Below are 22,137 nucleotides of genomic sequence, written 5' to 3'. Positions count from 1 at the left end.
CCAGCACAAGGAAAATCTCTTTCTCTCCATGTCTCTCCCTCTCTCTCTGCCTTTCAAATAAATAAATCTTTTTTAAAAAACAAATATGATCACTTGGGTATTTTAAATAAATAGCATCAGGGGCCAGTGTAGCAGCACAACAGGTTAAGCTGCAGCTTGCAATGCTGTCATCCCATATTGAGTCCTGCCAGCTCTACTTCTGATCTAGCTTCCTGCTAATGTGCCTGGGAAGGCAGTGGAAGACAGCTGAAGTACTTGGGCCCCGTCACCCATGTGGGAGACCAGGATATAATTCCTGGCTCCTGGCTTCAGACTGGCCCAGATCTGGCTGTTGTAGTCATTTGGGGAGTGAACCAGTGGATGGAAGATCAATCTCTCTATTGCTCCTTCTCTCTTTCACTGTTTGTGTGTGTATGTGTTTGTGTGTCTCTCTTTCTCCTATTCTGCTTTTCTAAAAAATAAAATAAATAGTATCAGTGCTGGCACTGTGGCATAGAAGGTTAAGCCACTGCCTGCAGTACCAGCATTCCATATGGGTGCCGGTTTAAGTCCCAGCTACTCTTTCTAATCCAGCTCCCTGCTAATGCACCTGGGAATGCAGCAGAAGATGGTCTAAGTGCTTGGGCCCCTGCCATCCACACGAGAAATCTAGATGAAGCCCCTGCCTTTGGCTGATCCAGCCCTGGCCATGGCAGCCATTTGAGGGAGTGAACCAGTGGATGGAAGATTCTCTCTCTCTCTCTCTCTCTCTCTATCCTTCTCTCTGTAAATAGATAAATCTTTATTTATAAATAAATAAATCTTTAAAAATAAATAAGTAAATAGTATCAGATGATATGACATGGCACTTTGACAAATGCCAGTATGCTTATTGAAGTATGTTAATGTTCACCAACAAATAAAACAACTTAGCTCACAAATACTTGTGAGGCCTTGTCACAAATAGTGTGCTCAAGTTAATTTTATATGGATTCGAATCCATTATTTTCTGCTTCTTACTATCTGGAGAAAATAAAATTACATTCTTAAATTTTAAAATTTATGCTAAAATATGCATTCATTTCTGAGCTTTAGTTTTTTAACTGTTTGTCTAAAGTATCTGAAATAAATTTCCCCTCAGCACCTAGAAATCAGTAAATGTACCACATGCAGTTTTTGAATGTCAAGGAAATGTAATTGTCTCATTCAATAACAAAGTCCCTATTGAACTACTCCTGGAATGTTTTAAAATTTGTATTCCAGCTTTCCTGAAATCCGCAATTTGCAGATGCTTGTTGACCTTCACAGTATATTTATAAAAAAGGCAAGAAGTTTATATTTATTTAATGAAGGCTGCTCTAGTGTGTGGTTGTGGGAGATGCATAGATGCGAAAAATTATTGGTCTCGGATAAAAAACTAAGACTTTGAAGGTCTTACAAAGGAACCAATGATAATATAGCTTTGAAGATAGTCTGAAGATTGAATTCAAGCCAAGGATAGAACACAAGTACAGATCTGGTCGGGGTTTTCTGATCAGTGTCATAGTTTTCCTGACACTCTATTGCTTTGCTCCTTTCAGATGACTCCGTAAGCATGCCCAGTGTGGTAAGTGAACAAGAAGCTTACCTCCTGAGCGCCATCGGAAGGAGGCGGTTCTCCAGCCATGTCTCCAGCATGTCTGCACCTCAGGCAGAGGTGGGCATGTTACCCAGCCAGAGGTAAGGAGCCATGACTATATTACACTCTGTATTTGGGGGCAAACATAGAAATTCTTAAAATACACTCCTGTTATTCCACAAAGACTGAAAGTAATACAAGTAATGGTGATGTTTTTTAAGTAGAACATCCACCAGAGGACTTTTCAACTAGGTTCTGGCAAGCAATAATTTGCAGTTTTCTAAATCAGGTTCGTAGAAGGGAACCTAATTTCTGATTCAACGATTGCCTCTCCTTAAACATTTTCCATAGATAGATAAGTGGTCTTCTCTTTGGTTGTCAAATGGCATTCTTGTATTTCAGTTTTGTTATTACTGAGCTAATAATGAAGAGTACTTAGCAAGTATATAGGACCAGTTTGATGCCTTCGTTAAAGTTTAGGCTTCTGACATGCCATCAGTATGCAGTTGCAGGTGGTGATGCTTAACCAAGAAGAGAAAGAACTGTGCCACTATGCATGACATTGAGAAGGTCATTTAACAATAGCCCACAATTGGCTATTGTGAGTTTTGGAGGCTGGCTAAAGTGAATTTTTAAGATCACCTCCATCTACAGTTCTATGATTTCATGACTAAACTATTTTTAACATTTTCTTTATGTGTTCACTGCCTTCTATGAATTTAAGTTAAAAAACCCTTATACGCTATATTTACAATTAAAATATAACATAGAAAATGATCTGACGTAAGTCTAAATATTATTTAAGAACCAATGATATTTTCACCTCAGGAACTGGATTTTTTCAAACACTCGACTTTATGTGATTTTAGTTACTTTGCTGCTTATTTTTAACACCATAGATTCATAGTAGTATAATGCATATATAGAAAATGATAAAAGCCAAGGCACATTGTAATGTTCAGATAAAACAAATTTATATGCATGAATAATTATCCTATACCCCCAAAAAAGCTTTAGCAAACAGTTCAGGAACTACATAGATGAAATGAAATTTGTGAAATCAAACCTGAATTTGGAGAATATTAAAGTTTAGGAGAGCATGATAGGAGATGATTCTTAAGTAAATTTGATACTTTTTAAAAATACAATATTTTATGTTAAGTACTATTTCATTATTACAAATATTAATAATTTATAAAAATACCTGCCATTCTAACAGATTATTGTACCTATCATTTGGTAATTTCCCTTTGAAAAAAATTAAATGTGTAAACAAACTCAGAGCCAAAAAAATAACATGTCCAAAGAAGATGTAGTCATAAAAGCAGTTCACATTGTGGCTATCAATTTATTTTCAGTTACTAGCAATGTGCAAGAGTCTGACAAGAATAAAGTGACCAATTTATTTAAATGTTTTTAAAATTATAGAATAGGAGGGATTTTAAATGAGGGTTTTTTTTTTGTTGTTTTGTTACTTACCTAAAATAAATGGGCTATCAATTTTCTTTCTAAATATCCATTAAGGACTTAATTCATTTTCAAGGAGAAAAGCTGTCCTGTTATTAACTTGCTAGAAATGCAGAAAAAATATAGTTTAACCCTCTGGGCTTCAGCCATTGTTTTTAGAAGACTTGTGAAGCTAATACTACCTCTATATATTAGAGACAGTGAACTCCTTCCTGGGGACAGAGGCCCTTCTTACAGTGTGCATTTAGGTAATCTCAATTCTTTGGGGACAGGCATTCCAGTTTTCAAAATGGTTTATTTCCATTTAATTTAACAGCTCTGTATTGAGTGCCTTGTGTGCACTTAGCTCAAGGCTAGGCACCAAAGGAAAGACAGTAAAGTAGGACAGTTTCTGTTTACAAATCTCAGATTAGCTACCTCTAAATAAATCAAGAAATGATGTAATTATTCTCTTACCAGACTGACAGGTTTCTTGTTTTGGTATCTATAAGTCTGTCACTAGAGGATGGAAAGTAAGGAGGTAAATGTGAGTTCCATATGAATTCCCCATGATATCTTCCCTCCACTCATTTACTTGCATTTTTATTGCAAACTCAGCGGGAAAAGTTTGGTTCTTTCTTTTTTTTCTTAATGGCATCAGTTCCAAGAGTTTGACTGTGGTGGTTCATGGTAAGTGGTTTCTGTGTGATAATGTAAGAATGCATAAGAAGCAGGATCTTGATCACTGAAACACCATGTACATAAGATAAGTTAAAAATAATAACCACCTACTTATATGATTACCAAAGGAATGACAGCTTCATCCTGTACAGATTCATTCTGCAATGTGATTCAGAGCTCACGTGTGTCCAGTTAGAGCTCATTTTAACTTTCGACCAGTAAATAGATCACTCCTCTGAGAGTTGTTCATTCAAAGTCCTTCCTCCCCCATTGCCTTGAGTCCTATGTCGCGACAAACCCAGCACAAGGTGAAATGGTTGACTGTCTCCTTTTCCTTCCTTGTTCTGTTAAATTTATTTATTTTTGGTTCTTGGAAGCAGAATATCGCATGCCTTTTTTTCTTTTTTTCTTTCCTTTTATCATTTTCTTTCCCTAAATGCTTCATCTCCCTACCCCTCCTGCAGTGAACCTAATGTCCTCGATGACTCCCAGGGCCTGGCCGCCGAGGGCAGCCTCTCTAGGTACAGTGTCAATGCTACCTGTCTATTGGTGTCTGTGCTGGGAAACTAGCTGTTTCCTGTCTCCTCTGTCTCTCTGTCTCCTCTTGCCCCGTCTTGATATCTATTTCCATACCTTACCCTTTGTTGTTCATAAACACACGAGCCTGGAAGTCAAAGGTGTAGTAAACCCTCCATTTTCAGCTTCAGAGATCAATCATAAATGGCCTAAAAAGTTTACTAGAGAGAGACAGACAGAAAGAAAGAAAACAACAACAATAAAAAAAGCAAAATTCTGTGTAATATTCTATGAGTTTTATCCCAAAAAGGTCTAAAATGTTTGATGTGCCAAATGTTAAATGTATCCCATCTAATCATTCCTTCCCTCACTGATATTGCATTAAAAATGCCTTTTAATACAAGTGCTTATTATCAGGAAGCCCCTTATTAAATCAAGATAGGACTTTTAGCTAATAAGAGCACCATGGATGGTAAGAACACAAAGAATGGTAGGAGGATGTTATAAGAACAGCAGTATCACTGTAATTTATGGAATTCCTTTTCCTTGATGCATGCTATTTGGTAGGCTATTATAGTTATGTATTCAAACAATGCTTATATAAAGAATATCTGTTCTTTGGAGTACCTTGTTGACTCCAAAATTTGCCATTGAAATATCAGATATAAACATTTCTTGGTAAGTAAGAGAAGTCTTATGAAGTAAACAACAGAATGCTTTGGCTATTGGTTTAAACCTTAAGAAAAGGGGACTGCACCTTTAACACTCAGATAAACCATGTCAAACATTCCTAATCTTGTGCTGTTGATTCACTCCTCTCAACTAATCCTCATTAGGAGTAATGCTTCTTGTTGATCCTTAGAGTGTCTTTGTTCCATCTCAAGAGAAAACATTCCCTTTCAGGTTTGCATCGTTATAGTTAGTACAATACACCTGTGTTTATTGCTTTATCACAAAGATGAGGAAATGTTGAGAGGCCGTTCCTGTGAAAGGTTGTCTTTTATTTTCTTTGCATCTTGTTCAGATTTCACATTTTCTTTTGCAATTGAAAATGAGAAATTTAGTCTACCATCAGGTTATCTTTTTATTTTTTTACTGGACCCATAAATCATGACATTCATTTGTGTTTGCGAGCCCTTGCCTTGACAGAACAGTCTCTTACTGGTGGTAAATGTGGAAGTGCTGCAGAGTGCAGGCTTAATTCCATTAGCAGGAGCTCAGGGATCTGGGAAGAAGAGGTTGAGAAACAAAATGATCTTCAACAGTCCCCCTCCCCGCCCCCGACTATTCACTGAAAGATCTGAACCCAGTCCAGCCAGGTGGCCATTGCTCTCAAAGAATGCATTTGTTTAATGCTTGTTTAAAATTACACATGGGATTGGAGGAACTTAATGACAAGATCATTTCAGTGGCCTGCTGAGAGTATAAAGTATTAAATCCAATTTCCATCTGGCTGGCTTTGTGCTGGAACTTTTCTTACTATGCCAAATTCTACTCTTGCTGAGTAGGTGCTAGTAGTTCAGGGTTGGTGAGGGAAGGTACAAGTTTAATTTTGTTGGTCTGAATTCTCTGGAAGGTCAGGGTTCAAATGACTGGAGTTATTTATACCAATTCAGTCTGCTCTGCGTCCAGTGTCAGTGGGAATAAACCCAAAGTTCTTATTAAATGTGACTGGTTCAGAGCCAAAGCCATAGATTTTAATATAACTGAATTGGTCTAGCATGTCTTTGATGACTATATTAGACCAACTGTTGTTGATCTATTGTTCCTGTTACCATTGTGTTTTAGTTCTGATTGTCAGTCACCCAGCCCCAGATGTGGTCCTTAAGAAATAGGACGATGAGGCAGTCACTTTGGATTCTGAAATAATTGAATTAATTCAGAGGCATTCCAACAAGCAGTAGCACATCCACCTTTGCCATATGCTACAAATATTATCTCTTGAACTCCATCATGTCACCAAGTTCTCTTTGGAGGAGAGGAACTTTTGGCATTTACTAAGAGGTGGGTTTACAAAATAGAGTAGTACCTTTTATATTTGGTTTCCAGGCTTTCTTACTTTTGGCATGAAACTTCTGTATGCTGCAGATTCTTAAAATTCCAAAGCAGTAGGGCATTAACTGTGAATTACATTTAACACACACCGCAGCACTCAGGATCTAAGACACTCCAGTAGTCATATGGAAAATCTGGCGCAAGAAAGATTAGAGATGATCAGGAAACATACCTAAAGGAAAATAATGCTCTTGCTCTCCCTGCCCCCATAGCATCTTGCTAAACTTTCATGGAAATTTGCTTTTGAAAGAGCACCTGTTTTAGACAAAAGGGGCAGGTTGGATTGAGAGGGCTAGATGAGGAAGAGACCAAGATAATCTGATGAATCAGCAAAAAACAACAAAAATTTTTGCACACCTATTGAAAACTTTATCTGGGATTAAAAAAAAAAAAAAGAAAAACAGTGTTAATAGATTTCCATTAAAGAGTCATCCCAGGAACTACCCTGGCAGAAACACTGTTCTCTGAATGCTGTTCTCTGGAGAGCTTTGCAGTTAGGGGTGTAGAAGCCTGTTACCTCACCCTTAAATACACACACATCACCAACATGTTTTCCCTCCAGAAAAACAGAGATATATAGAAGCTATTCAAGCGCTTCAAAGTGGCTGTTTATACTTGAGAATTAGGTCTTGTTTGGACATGTTAGAATATTCTGAAAGGCAGGAAATGGCAGTCAAGTCTAATTTTAAACAAGAGATTAAGATGCTATTTGATTCTGTATGGGTAAGTTTAATCACAGTGGAAAATAAGAATGTGACTCAAGTTTAAACAAGACTATAAAAGTCTAGGTGAGGTGAAATAAAAATAAGCTGTTTATTGGAACCCTTGTCATGTTCATCTACATTTTCAAAGCAAGAAAACTTGCCAAGTACTCTTACAAAGAAAAAAATTCAAACAACTTTTTTATATAGCCACAAATTAATGGCTAAGAAAATGCATGTGTGATACACAGATATGTACATTGCATTGCTAAATCAGTTCTTACAGGGTATCTAAGATCCAAATTACCCTTTTTCAATCTGTCTCTAGCCTCTAATCTCTAAATTCTGGGGTCCTTAAAATATATTTATTTGGATATTGTGGAGGCTGAGTAAATTTTAAACAATAAGCTTTTATTCAGAAAGGGAAAAGTAGAATTTAGTCTACTGTTCACTTCCCCCTTCTCTACAATGTCTTACAGGTTCCTTGGGGGCAGACTATATGGGTTCTTGTCTAAAGGCAATCACTCAGGATAAATGGCTGTGCTACTAGTAGTCTTATGTTCTGCATCTACCACATTAAAATTGAAACAAGAGCACAGATTGAAACAATGAAAATAGAGATTCATTTTTCCCTGTGCTGGTCTGTTTCTATTTAAATTTCTATATGAAATCTACTTCCATCTATAATTTTTTTCATAATTTGACTTGAGTGATATGAAGTTTTGTTGTATTACTGAATGGCCCCTTGGCTGCCTATCCTTTATTTTAGGAAACACTATGAAGTAGATATCCCATTAGGAGACAGATGTGTATTTACACACTACAGTCCAGACCATCATGCTGAAACAGGGAAATGTGGGTCAGAATTCTTTTCCTAACATTGTCTGAATTTCCCTAGCTTATAAATTATGTCGTTGTCTTTTTAAAAAATTAAAAAAGAGAAGGAAGGAAGGATACAGGGAGAGCATGTTCCCATCTGTGGGTTCACTCCCCAAATGCCCACAATGAACTGGGCTCAATCCAGGTCTCCCACAGGGTTGGTAGAACCCCAACCCTTTGAACCATCTCCTGCTGCTTCCCAGGGTCCACTTTAGGGAGCTGGAATTGGGGACCAGGGCTGTGTATAGAACCCAGGTGCTCCAGTGTGGGACACAGCCATGTTTACTGCTAGGCCAAATACCCGTCCCCTGTCTTTGCATTTTGAAAAAGATATTTTGAGTTTTACAGTTTGAGTCACACCAGTTCTGCTGACCTTCAACTGCATATACTTCTCTAAAATTCAGACCATTATATGGTTTGCTATAGTGATATTTTGCAGCAACTCAAACTTTAAGGGATGATTTCCTTCAAAATGTATTGTAATTTGTTAGTTTCAACTTGGGAAGCTTTATTTGCTTTTATCTTTATTATTTTGCCCTAATATTTAGCCAATACAGTAGAACTCTATCATTTCTCATTCCCCAAATCACAGATTTCAGGAAACCAACTTTCTTTTTTTTTTTTTTTAATTTTTTGACAGGCAGAGTGCACAGTGAGAGAGACAGAGAGAAAGGTCTTCCTTTTTGCCGTTGGTTCACCCTCCAATGGCCGCCGCGGTCGGCGTGCTGCGGACAGCGCACTGCGCTGATCCGATGGCAGGAGCCAGGTACTTACCCTGGTCTCCCATGGGGTGCAGGGCCCAAGCACTTGGGCCATCCTCCACTGCACTCCGTGGCCACAGCAGAGAGCTGGCCTGGAAGAGGGGTAACCGGGACAGAATCTGGCGCCCCGACCGGGACTAGAACCTGGTGTGCCGGCGCCGCAAGGTGGAGGATTAGCCTAGTGAGCCGCGGCACCGGCCTACGGAAACCAACTTTCTAAGACTGAATTTTCAGTACTCGTCCTGTTACTCTGACGTATCTTGACATAGTCTCAACTTTTCAATTTTCATGACTCTGATACATGAAATAGAAATTCTAGTTATTCTAAAGCATCCAGTGGCTTACTGGAATATGATAATTTAACATCCAAGACCACCAAATAAAATGTAGTATTGCCATAAAAGGGAAAATAATTTTGATTACTGTAGTTGTGGTAGATGAGGACTGTGATGGGACATTTTCAAAAAGTGAAATAGAAAATGGGGAATAATATAGAGAAATACTTATTGCAAATACCTTTGTTTTCCCCTGGTTCATTTTGATATTACACATCTTGTAGTCACACAGCACAAATCCTGCAGTTGACTGAAATATTACAAGATGTGGGGAGAAGTGAAATAAAAATAATTTATATATTCAACTCCAATTTGATATATACCTTAGGAAAAGAAACGTGTTCTGTATAAACTATTTTCACTGCCAACATTTCTATTTTTAACATATTCTAACTGTATAGGCCAGGCTTTGCTGTTCCAAATATAAACATTTTAGCATCACATTTTTAGGGAAAATATAGTGGATCAGGTGGGATATATTTCCAGTGACATGTTCCATAATTTTATTTTGATGTATGTATTCATTTCAGGATTAGATGCTGTATCATTTACATAGAATAACTAATTATCAAAGCCACAAACCTGATACGTTTCTTAGATATAAGCCTCTCTATCCATAGAGAAAATTTTGATGCTTATGATCCTTCCTTAGAATAATCATTGTGAAATTACTTTATGTTTTGATATTTAACACTCCGTAAGTAATGTGTATTTCTTTTTTTTTTTCTTGCACCATTTTCTCCTCACAATCTCAGACTACTGAATAAAAATGAGACAAGAGGACTGCCTCGATTTCATTTTCTCTGTCCAACTATTTTCAAACCATTTTATTACCTACTTCTATTTAGTATTCTGGAAGCAATAAACTCATTATAAACATCAAATGTAAAACAAGAAAGCATGCTATACACATCACTTTCATGTTCAAACCATTTTACATCAACTAACTTCTTTTCTCTACATTAATGGGAGGTAGTTGGTAAGTATTAACCTCCCTTTATGGCCAAGGGAACTGAGGTAACCTTTAGATGTCAATGAAGAATCCATTCCAATGAAAGCTTTGCTTGGTATTGGGAGAAACTTGTTTCTACTTTGGTGCATATGGTTGATTAAATATACCATCCAACTTAATAGACATGTATAAAAATGTATAATTAATAAGGAGATGTCATTTCAAACATGCCAGCAACACAGTCTGGATTGTTAATCAGAATTTACTGCATTGTTCTTTTGGGGTAATTTTCCATCTTCATAGAAAGACCATGTATGCTGCAAGATCATTTATGTTAAGGATAATATACACTAATCTTTGAATTTGATATTCAAGAGAACAAGAAAGTTGAAAAACACCTGTTTTTGGTACTCTGTATGAAATTCTGTACTGTGTACCCTAAATGGTGTTAAGTATAATCTTTGTTTCATACAAACTTTAACAAACCCTACTAGGGAACCATTGACTTTCTTCTAGTAGAAATGAATATGACTTTTTAAAAAATTGACAAATGTGACTGTGTCAGCTTTGTGATTATTAACCAGTTGTTAATATTGTTATTACAACATGGGAACCATCTGATTGCCTGTCATACCACCAATTTCCCTCCCTACAACTGCAGTTAGGTATTTAGGTAGCTCTTTTTTAAATATGGAAATGAATTGATAAACTATTTCTTTCTTTTTCCTGGACAGTTGCTGACTCTGGGGTTTCTCTGTAGATTATTTTACTCTAAAAGTATGTGTAGATGACTCTCCTTTTGCAAAGGCAAAGCAGAAATTATTTCCTCATTAACCAAATAATCACATTGGCATCATCCACAGAATTACAATGTTCTCTGGGGCACGGTATTATTTCTGTTTTTCACCCCTACTTCCATTATAAATTCCTATTATACATGCATGCAGAATGAAAAGAGACCATGGGCCTATGTCAATATTTTCAGTTTCACCCAACACTAAAATAGTAACCACAGCCAGTAGTCATTTTTACACAGAAAAGACACACATACACAGTAAATTTGGGGGGAGCAGGTTGCTGCTTTTATAAGTTATACAGTATATTTGGATGCAGCTACTCAATATTAAAGCTCCTGAGTTGCAATGATAGCCTAATTATTTTGCCAGCCTTTTGAATATAAAGCCATTACAAATTGAATTATCTACCTATGTGACTATTCATTTACTCAGTAGTCACAGAGACTTCAGGCTGCAAACATGTGTTGAATGTGCCCCTTCACCCAAATGGATTCTGTGTCTGATGTGTTTGATATTTGTCCATCTTATTTTCATTTAAATTGAAATTTTAAAAAAGGTGTTCCCATCCATGTAATAGAGTTGTTTGTGTCTGTTTGTCACTACCTTTCCCCTTCCCCTCGGGGAAAAAAAATTGAGATTAGACTATGACATCTTAAACATTTTGGTGTGAACATTTAATGGAACCAATGTTTTGCTGAATGACAGATATGGTAATAGTGATCAAAAACAGAATCTCAATTTTGGCAGCTTGGGGCTACAAGGCCTTGTCCTTCCTCCTGATCCTTTGAAAACCCCTATCCCAGGGACTCTTTCCCACCCATCCTTCAAAGATCATGGTATCTTTGAAGTGACTGTTTCATAGAAGTGATTTTGGCTAACACCCACCAGAGGATAGCCTTCTGTATTGTCTCCAGGGCATACTAACATTGTTGATGCTTGGCAGGGTGGCAAGTGTACAGAGTGAACCTGGCCAGCAGAACCTCCTCATTCAGCAGCCACTGGGGAGGAAGAGGGGACTGAGGCAGGTAAGCAGACTCTGAAAGAATTGGAGAGTCACCCTGTTAAATGAAAGCTGGATTCAGTTTTTAATGCCCACCTGTATTAAGACTATATTTAGTCTTCTCCTTACCTGAAATGAGCAACAGAGTAATTTTAAAATATGGTAAGTGCTTGGGCAAGAATTTTGAGCTTCTATTTTACATCTGAATCTTATTAGCAAAGTTGGTCACTTAGTAAATTAAGTGGGCCTAAAATTCTACTTGCTCCTTATCTGGAAACTTTCTTTCTCAGCCAGAGGAGTTGACAGAGGATGATTTTTTTTATGGCATTGGCTTATTATATTTGATTTAAGACTTGTTTGTTCATAGAGGCAAAGACAAAGAAACCCTGTTTTCTTCATTTCAAGATTAGTGATTTAATTTAGAAGTGAAATTGAAGTAAAGATCATATTTACAAATTTTCTTAGGTGAGGTTCTTTTACATACTTCCTAAATAAAAATCTAAATGACATTTTGCACTGTTGCTGCAACGGGAGCCTCCCAGTTGCTTTGAGTACCTAATGCTGTGGCAACATCTGAGGGTTTTTAAACTCCTCCTTTGAAAGTTAGCACATGTTCAACAACAACTTTTAGATAAGCAAAGCTTGATATGTAAGCAAGAGTTACTTGTCCTGTATCTTGGATTCAAACTCTTGGATTCAAACCCAAGAATTATTTATCTTGCATCTTTATCTTGATTAAAATCACTGAATTTTTCAAATTTATATTTTTAAGTTACGTTAGTTAATGTTCTTAAGATACAAGAAGGAGCAATAATGATTATGAGAAGAACTGCTTGAAGGAGATGCTAGAAAACAGTATTTATAGTTGGAAAATCACAAAGAAAATTTATCAGCTATTAATAAAAGGAACAGCCATAAAAGCCCACGGAAACATATAAATAAAGGAACAAACTACAGACAGAACCCTACTCAGTTCTATTTGGCAGATAGTTCTTGCCAGTTTTATTTTGCCTATTCTCTTTAGCTAAGACGTCCTCTGCTATCACGTCAGAAGACTCAGACTGAACCCAAAAACCGCCATGGGGCTCGGCTGTCAACCACTCGTAGAAGCATTCAACCCAAAACAAAGCCATCAGGTGAGGCCTCCTGTGTCCTATCTGACTGCAGCACTGACAGGACGCCATGTAGCTCAGCCAGGAAGTCCTGCAGAACCTGTGTGGATGCAGATATGCACATCTTTGGAGAGGCACTAGGATAAGGGAAGAAATTTTCTTCCCCCCATATTTAGTGCCTTTATTCTACTCAACTTTCCCAACCCCTGTCTCTACTCCCCATGAGCCTATGGAAATGGAAGTTCCCAAAGTAAACCACTAATGCAATGAAATTTGACTATAGAGGTTATTTTCTTTACTTAAGCTGGGAATTGGGATTGTCTTATGATGAACTACAAGACATTTTAAGTCCTATTATTGTGAGGGATGATGAGGTTCACCTAATGTTCTATGCAAATTTTGTTTTGGGCTATTTATATAAAAATGATTTTTTAACCCAAGTTCTACTCTTTGTAAGATGAAATCAAGACATGTACAAAACAGTCATATATGATCTCATTATTCATAAACAGCAATGCCTTTATTAAGAAAACTCAAGAAACCCTTGTTGAAGCCAATTATTTCACACTGACAGTCTTCTTCTCCTTTTTACTACTTCTCTAAATTACAGCAGATCAGAAGCGATCTGTGACCTTCATTGAAACTCAGCCCGAATCAGCAGCTACCCCAACAGACACACTTTCTGCCACAGGTCAACTACAGGGTTGTAGCCCAGTCCCAGTGAGAAAACCAGAAGGCATGGATGAACCAGTCCTTACTTCTTCCCCTGCCATAGTTGTTGCAGATCTCCACGGCCTATCTTCCAAGCAGGTGGGACACTAGAGAAACAGGCAAGGCTTGCTCCCTGTACACTTATTTCTATGAATTGCTTGGATATGCAAACTGATTGTATATAATTAATATAGGTCTACAGTGCATTGTTATCCAAATATATACTGGTCTTACCATCATGAGAAAGAAAACCGATATGAAACATTTGCCTAGGAATATATCTGCTTAAGAAAAACCAAGAGAAGTCATGACATTCTTAGTTGTGAAAAACCTACCAAAAAACAATTTGCCTCAAAAATAACCATTTGGTTTGGCAGTCAAGGGCTGGCTTGGGATGCCCACATCCCGTATTGGAGTACCTGGGTTTGAATCCAAGCTCCACTCCTGATTCCAGTTTCCCTGGAAGGCAGCAAATGATGGCTCAAGGATGGTTCTCTCTGCCACACACGTGAGAGATCCAGACTGAGTTTCTAGCTCCTGGATTCGGCCCTAGCATAGCTCTAGCAGTTGAGGGCATTTGGGGAGTGAATAAGTGGATGATAGATCTCTCTGTCAGTCTATCAGTCTCTCATCTCTTTCTGCCTATAAAATAAATAAATAAAAAATGTTTTAACTTAGCCACTGAAAACACAAGTATAATATATAGTTTGAAAGATGGTTCAATTGAAAAAAAATAAAGCTACCAATTTAGATAAAGCCTTTAGATAAGAGTCTTCTGTGCTCTTAAGATGACAGAGGCTTTTTCTTTTGATATTTTCCCCTCTTTGCTTTCATATTTTTTGGTCTTTTTTCCCTTCTTTTGGTTTTTATAAATAACTGCCTATAGGTGTTACCTTCTTCTTTTTAAACTTTTATTTAGTAAATATACATTTCCAAAGTACAGTTTATGGATTATATTGGGTTCCCCCCCCCCGATAACTTCCATCCCACCTGCACCCCTCCCATCTCCTGCTCCCTCTCCCATTCCATTCACATCAAGATTTTCAATTCTCTTTATATACAGAAGATCGGTTTAGTGTATATTAAGTAAAGATTTCATCAGTTTGTACCCACACAGAACATAAAGTATAAAATACTGTTTCAGTACTAGTTATAGCATTAATTCACATTGGACAACACATTAAGGACAGAGATCCTACACGAGGAGTAAGTATACATGACTCCTGTTGTTGACTTAACAATTTGACATTCTTGTTTATGGCATCAGTAATCTCCCTAGGCTCTAGTCATGAGTTGCCAAGGCTATGGAAGCCTTTTGAGTTCGCCGACTTCGATCTTATTCAGACAAGGTCATAGTCAAAGTGGAGGTTCACTCCTCCCTTCAGAGAAAGGTACCTCCTTCTTTGATGGCCCGATCTTTCCACTGGGATCTCACTCATTTAGGTGTTTTTTTTTCTTTTTTCTTTTCTTTCTTTCTTTTTTTTTTTTTTTTTTTTTTTTGCCAGAGAGTCTTGGCTTTCCATGCCTAAAATACTCTCATGGGCTCTTCAGCCAGATCCGAATGCCTTAAGGGCTGATTCTGAGGCCAGAGTGCTGTTTAGGACATCTGCCATTCTATGAGACTGCTGTGTATCCTGCTTCCCATGTTGGATCATTCTCTCCCTTTTTTATTCTATCAGTTAGTATTAGCAGACACTAGTCTTGTTTGTGTGATCCCTTTGACTCTTAGACCTATCAGTATGATCAATTGTGACCTGAAATTGATCACTTGGACTAGTGAGGTGGCATTGGTACATGCAACCTTGATGGGATTGTATTGGAATCCACTGGCACATTTCTAAGTCCACCATTTGGGGCAAGTCCGATTGAGCATGTCCCAAATTGTACATCTCCTCCCTCTCTTATTCCCACTCTTATATTTAACAGAGATCACTTTTCAGTTAAATTTCAACACCTAAGAATAATTGTGTGTTAATTACAGAGTTCAACCAATAGTATTAACTAGAACAAAAAAAATACCAAAAGGGATAAAGTATTAAATTGTACATCAACAGTCAGGACAAGAGCTGATCAAGTCACTGTTTCTCATAGTGTCCCTTTCACTTCAACAGGTTTCCTTTTTTGTGCTTGGTTAGTTGTCACTGATCAGGGAGAACATATGATATTTGTCCCTTTGGGACTGGCTTAAATCAACACTAACCCACTGTTGGTGGGGATGCAAACTGGTAAAACCACTATGGAAGTCAGTCTGAAGATTCCTCAGAAACCTGAATATCACCCTACCATACAACCCAGCCATCCCACTCCTTGGAATTTACCCAAAGGAAATTAAATTGGCAAACAAAATAGCTGTCTGCACCTTAACGATTATTGCAGCTCAATTCACAATAGCTAAGACCTGGAATCAACCCAAATGCCCATCAACAGTAGACTGGATAAAGAAATTATGGGACATGTACTCTATAGAATACTATACAGCAGTAAAAAATAATGAAATCCAGTCATTTGCAACAAAATGGAGGAATCTGGAAAACATCATGCTGAGTGAATTAAGGTGTTATCTTCTTCTACTGTAGTATTTAAAAACCACTATGGGACAATATAATAATACACATCTGTATAGTATTCAATGATTACAAATCATTGCAATGCCATTTTTATCCTATTAATTCTCACAGTCTACCAAGTAAATAGAACAAAAAGTTATGTTCATGCTACAGGTTAGCTTATGGAAAGTTGGAAGGCCTATATAACATCTTACTCATAACAATTGCTGGAACTGGGAAGAGCCTTCTGATACTTTGTCAATTTGTAGCTGGAAAACATTTTTTTTTTATTCTTCACTGGTATTCATCCTGCCTTTCCATGATGGCATTATCCTTTTGATCACAGAGTGAGACCCTCCCTGTGGAAGAAGGAGAAAAGAAGGAAGACCTAGAAGCCCAAAGTGCTGCAGCACACAGCCCCCTCTCCACTCAACTCTCAGACCCTGATGACTTCCCAGGCCTTGAGACATCCAGCCTCCTCCAACACGGAGACACTGTCCTTCACATCAGCGAGGAAAATGGCATGGAGAACCCCCTGCTGTCCAGCCAGTTCACTTTTGTTCCTACTGAGCTGGGGGAGGCAGATGTAGTCCTAGATGAGTCACATGTTTGATTCTGTATCTTGTAAGCATGGTACATGTAGAGATGATATGGAAGGGATTACTGCTGATTACTGCTTGAATAAGATGAATTACAAAACAGCACTTTACATTCAATGGGTGGCACACATCTGAGAAGATTTTGCTGCCAATATGCATAATGTTTTATAAGCATCTTAAAAATCAGTGGCTAAAAGGATTTAGTTGTGTGAAGACCATAAAAACCCCAGGAAGGGATAAGGGGAAAGAGCCATTTCACTGCACATTATTTATGATGCAAGAAGAAGCCTTGAGCAGTTAAAAATATATACTAATACAGTGCTGCTTGCATAGAAATATTGCAAATAATACATTCCAATATGAGAATGCAACTTTTTGAGGTTACTCACATTATACATCATGCAAAAGTTTATTTTTATAGTTTCAAAAATATAAAATCAAGTGGCTGTACAACTATCTTACATAAAATACTAAGGAAATTATTAGTTTCTGGAGACTAAAAACAAATAAACCTGCAGCCATTTTTGTTTTGATTAACAATACAGCCATTTAGAAGAAGAAAAAAATACTATTTTTTGAGCTGTGGACATTAAAATATTTATTTTTCAACTGTCATTTTCATTGCATATTGTAAATCAAAATGTTAATTCTGTAAGAGCATTCCATTTCATAATTAATCATATTAGATACAGAATATTCTAGAAATTATCATTCTGAATTAAGAAGAATCTAACTAGCCTATACAACTATAAAAACTAAATGTAAATATAATAGCTTGACAGAGATGGTATTCCTACTGTAGCCCTGACTACATCAATGCCAAGATCAGGATTTATTGGGAAATAAGATTATTTTCCCTTACAATATACTGTGCCTGCCCTTGAGGGCATATTTTCAAATATTAAAGTTAGTGTTGTTACAATTTGTTCAATAAAATAACTTTTTCTCAATAGTGACAATATTCTTATGAATCCAGAGGACACTTATGTTTATTAGGAAAAAAGCTCTAAAGCAAGGAATTTCTTCATAGACACTGCCAGCTTGTATATTTTACAATAGAACTTTAATGTAAGGTTCAGTTTCTTTAAGAAAAGTATAAAATTTAGAAGGCTTGTGAAGCCAATACCTACTGTGTTATTGATCTTAAAGTAGGGTTGGACATTCTATAGTTTAAAATGGAATTTCAAAATTTTAACAGCTTATATTAGAAAACTGTTACATAACTACAAAGCATATAAACAACTCATATACATACCTAAATTGGTATGGTGTGTGTTTGTGTGTGTGTGTGTGTGTGTGTGTTCTAGTCTTCAAGTTGAAGTTAAATATAGACTTTGATTACATTGAGATGAGTTTAAAACATTCTATATGCTTAAACTTCAACTATATTGGCTGTGAAATGTTTATGTATATAAAGGGAAGTCGTACTAAACCTACCCTAATCATAAAGGAAATTATTTTTCTGTTACAATTGCTTATAGGAATTATAGGAATTGTTCATATTGTGATTTATAATTTCAAGAGTAACTTGGGGTTATGGTCCCGTTGACTAAAAGAATGAAAGATATCCATGTATTAAAGATAAAAGAACAAAACTAAAAATTTCTCTTTGATGCTATATAATATTTTCGCATCATTACACTTAATGCTGAATTAATTCCCAAGTGAAGAAGTATGTATGTAAGTGGTTTGATTCTAAACTGTTATATTTTGCCTGTTACAAATTATGCTGCTCAATTAGTGTTAGAGGCCTTATGTTTGGTAATTATGTCTAAGTCTTGTGAGTCTCTTTGTGCTTTGTTCCAGTTTCTTGATTCAGATTCTCTATGTATAATTGTATCAAATATTTAAAAAGTAAGTGGGTCAAAGAAGATTGTTACATCCTAAATACCTTTATATATATTATATATATATTTAAAAAATATTGGGCTGCTTTCAACAGGATTGTGCTGTTCTGTCTGCCTTTTAGCCTGACTCCTTCACTCTAGTGTTTGGAAGTCTGTTAGAAACTTTTAAAATAAGCTAATGCTGTTTTTTGCAAAAAAGCCTCCACTCTGAAAAACAGGGCCTTACAGAAGGGGGAATGTTTTCATACTGGGACTACTGAGATTTTGCAGATGTGTGCATCTGTTCCATTTAAGGTGCCCTTAAATGTGTTGAATGTAATGTGTTGAATGTTTATGTGTAATGGCTAAAGTATATATATGTATGTGCATAAGACTGTCACAAGATGTATTCTCAGGAATACTGTTACCTGGAATTTGATAGAATAGCTAGTTAAAAAACAACAACAGTTGGGGAAGATTAGAAAAAAGTTCAAGATAATTGAAAATTTTTTATAATGTTCAAAATATTGAGTACATGACTAAATTTAATTATCACATTAACAAATATAATATTGGTAATAATAGATCATTTCTTAAGCTATGATTATTGACATTTATCTTATTCATGGGAAAAGTAAAACAGGCACCCACTTCCCATATATTAAATATTGAGATCAAAAAGAGGTTGTGAAGTAGGCAGGCATGGGGGTCATGTCCAATTTCAGTTGCTTCTTCTGAAATTAACTTTTGAGAGAACTTGGAATAAATATATATCAACCATGATAGTGGGTGCCAATTTATACTACTCGGGATCAATTAAACCAGTTAAAATCCTGTATACAGAATTTTCTATAGCAAACATTTTACTTTCATTTTTCAGTATTTGCTGCTTTCTATAATTCTATTAGATACGTTATTAAATTTTTTTGCAAAACAAAATGAGTTATTCAGGGCATTGGGACAAGGCCCTGAGAAGTACTCTGGCAAAAGGCATTAATGGGTGTGGTAGTGCTAGGAGAAAAACCGTGGTATTGGTAGTCTGATTAGGGCCTGTTGAACAGGTTGGGAGCTTCTGGTTTGTTATTTCAATCCTCCAAGAGTACCTTAGATAGAATGACAGCCCTTCTCTTTAGGATCTGTCCTTTAGTCAGTAAAGAACTTTCTCCACTCCAATGACCAGCTCTGAACGTATCTGAGAATGGGTATGTACAGGGACCTATAGAGAAGAAAGGGTCATAAATGAATAGAACTATAATTCAGAATATGAGTTAAATTTCCTTCCTCAAGTTATACAGGATACTTTATAATAGAGCACAGTCTCCAGAATTTGCTGCTATCACACTGAGTCATGTTGTTGCCCTGTGACCTCACACTTCCAATTCCATGGCCTTGTCTTGGCAGTGAGAAAATGTCCCCACTTCCTCATTTATTTCAGTGGGTCTCACTTGCAACATTTCAGAAACAAACTTTGATTTGACACTCAGGAGAACAAAAACAAGTTGAGGGCATAATGTGTTTGGAAAAGCATAAGACAAATTTACTTCTATCATTTTAAGATCATTTTGGATCATTTTGAATTACAGATCAATGTACCTCCATAACATTTTTTAATAGTCACTGTGACCACAGGATGAAAATCCTTTATTAGCCATTTACTAGCCATTTTATAGGTTAAAAACAAAAATTGACTACACAGCCAACTTCCCTCGGAAGACTATGAAGTGTTTTGAATACTGAATGACCAAAGAGCATGGAAAAAATACATAGGATTAAATATTGAAATGTTTATGAAAGATATTTATGAAAGATGTTAAGATTTCTGTGTTTGAAAATGCAAATATAATAAAATGTCTAAAGAAATTTAAGAGGTCTGAGTTTCATTTATCATAGTAGGGAATAGGTTACCTGCTTCAGAAAGATACTCATTTTGGATGCCTGGAGTATGCCTTTGTTAATGTCTTTTCTCTCTTTCAAAGCCAACAGTTTGGCCTGGGGTCATTATGCAACTAGACATCTCTGATTCCCCTCTTCTACCTACTGTGCTCCACTCTCCTCATACTTCCCTTCCTTATCTTTCAAAATAATGCAGAATGGGTTTAGTGAGAGACAGATACCCCAATCTGATCTCTCCCTCCAGGTTATGACCTGCTAGAATAACCCGTAGATTTCTTAGTGGAAATGTTGGAAGACTGGTTGTTTTTCAAATGTGGCCAGAAACACCATGAGGTCCAAGTTAGTGCCAGTTCTGTCTTTTTACAGAATACCAAGTGTCCTTACCCCCTAAGGACTGCTTTTCCTAAATCTATCTCTTTTCCTGATCCAATGCCCTAGACATGTTGGCAGCACTACACTCTTACTCATTTCTGGATTGTGTCTGTTAGGAAACTGGTGCAGTTTTATCTATGGCGTGATCTATACCCTGATTTACACCCCAAGCTCTAGCCTCTGCCGCCATTGCTGGAAGCCAGGTGGCCACATGGCCCAACCTCTGTTGTCAAGCTCCACCCCCATCCTAATGGGATTCGCTGCTCCTGCTTCCCGGCCTGCTCCTGAACATGTGCTCTCTTGGTTCCTCTCTCGGCATGTCTCTCTGCTCTATCTTCTCTCCTCACTATCTCCTCTCCTCTGTCTCTCTTTCTCTTATACTCTCTTTCTTTCCCTTCACCACCCCTTCACTCCAGTCTGTTGGGTGTTCCCCAATAAACCCTTTCCCTTATTCGGGCAATTCGGTGTGTTTTGTGATGGCTAACAGTGTCTCAATAGTAAATCTTACCACAATTTGTCAATGAGCATTGCTAAAATAGAAAAGCAATCAAGAAGAGTGACAAGGGGCGGGCGTTGTGGCTCAGTGGGTTAAGCCTGCTTAGGAAGCAGGTTCTAGTCCCTGCTACTCCATTTTGGTTACAGCTTAGGGTGGGAGGCAGCAGGTGAGGACCCAAGTTCTTGGATTCCTGCAACCCATATGGGCAACCAGGATGGGGTTCCTGGCTGTAGCCTGGTGCGGTCCCAGATGCAACAGGCAGTTGGGGAGTGAACCATTAGATGGGCGATCACTGTCTCTCCCTCTCATTCTGCCTTGCAAACAAATAAAAGCTTTTTAAAAAAGAAGAGGGGCCAGAAGCAGAACAGGAGGGCAATAAAAATAATCACCGCCATTTTTGTACCAAGCACCAAGTCTAACGCTGGAGGCATTATCTGGATTTGCTACTTTAATTCTCACAACAATCCTAAACGCTGGACACTGCCTTTACAAATGAGAAAACTGAGGCACGGAGAAGTGACTTGCCTGGGTAGTAAGCCTGTATTTGGCAGAGCCAGGATTCCTCCAGCTTTGTTCTATAAGAGGAAAATAAAAGGAAGAGAAAATTTTTGTTCTTTAAAGCTGGAAAGAACCAAACAAGCAAATAACGGGGAAGCAAAAAGAGAGGCGACAACCACAGCCCAGGAGAGGGACCTTTAGGGGATATGAGGAGAAAGAAGCCCTCCACACAGTTTGGTTAGGGCGAGGGCTGGAATACCTGGAAAAAAATCTAAGAGTGAAAGGTTAGAGGAAGAGCGTAGCAAGGCGGTCCGCCTTGTCCAGGTCCGCCCCCAAGCTGTCAGGCCCGCGGTTCCTCTTTCGA

General features: G+C 37.4%; 1 protein-coding gene and 1 long non-coding RNA gene across 13 annotated transcripts in view; one reads left to right on the top strand and one right to left on the bottom strand.

Moving 5' to 3' along the window:
- Positions 1-20,374, top strand: part of UNC80 (unc-80 homolog, NALCN channel complex subunit) — a 245,541-nt gene extending 225,167 nt beyond the window's left edge. For 9 of the 12 annotated variants that reach the window (XM_008259087.4, XM_002712438.5, XM_051849166.2 and 6 more), the window contains 6 exons: positions 1,560-1,698; positions 4,189-4,245; positions 11,664-11,745; positions 12,745-12,856; positions 13,443-13,642; positions 16,436-20,374. In XM_008259087.4, coding sequence (XP_008257309.2) covers positions 1,560-1,698; positions 4,189-4,245; positions 11,664-11,745; positions 12,745-12,856; positions 13,443-13,642; positions 16,436-16,702 — 857 coding nt within the window. In that variant the 3' untranslated portion in view covers positions 16,703-20,374. The remainder of the gene's footprint in view (positions 1-1,559; positions 1,699-4,188; positions 4,246-11,663; positions 11,746-12,744; positions 12,857-13,442; positions 13,643-16,435) is intronic. The other 3 variants (XM_008259090.4, XM_002712440.5, XM_008259085.4) reach the window with 2 other exon arrangements.
- LOC138848935 (uncharacterized) lies at positions 5,237-7,239 on the bottom strand. The gene is made up of 2 exons (XR_011387127.1): positions 6,270-7,239; positions 5,237-5,465 (listed from the first exon to the last, which is right to left on the bottom strand). It is a non-coding gene; the product is annotated as an uncharacterized lncRNA (long non-coding RNA).
- Positions 20,375-22,137: the final 1,763 nt, after the last annotated feature.

The sequence above is a fragment of the Oryctolagus cuniculus genome, chromosome 3 (assembly GCF_964237555.1).
Source record: "Oryctolagus cuniculus chromosome 3, mOryCun1.1, whole genome shotgun sequence".
NCBI lineage: Eukaryota > Metazoa > Chordata > Mammalia > Lagomorpha > Leporidae > Oryctolagus > Oryctolagus cuniculus.
This window is presented reverse-complemented; position numbering and strand designations above follow the sequence as displayed.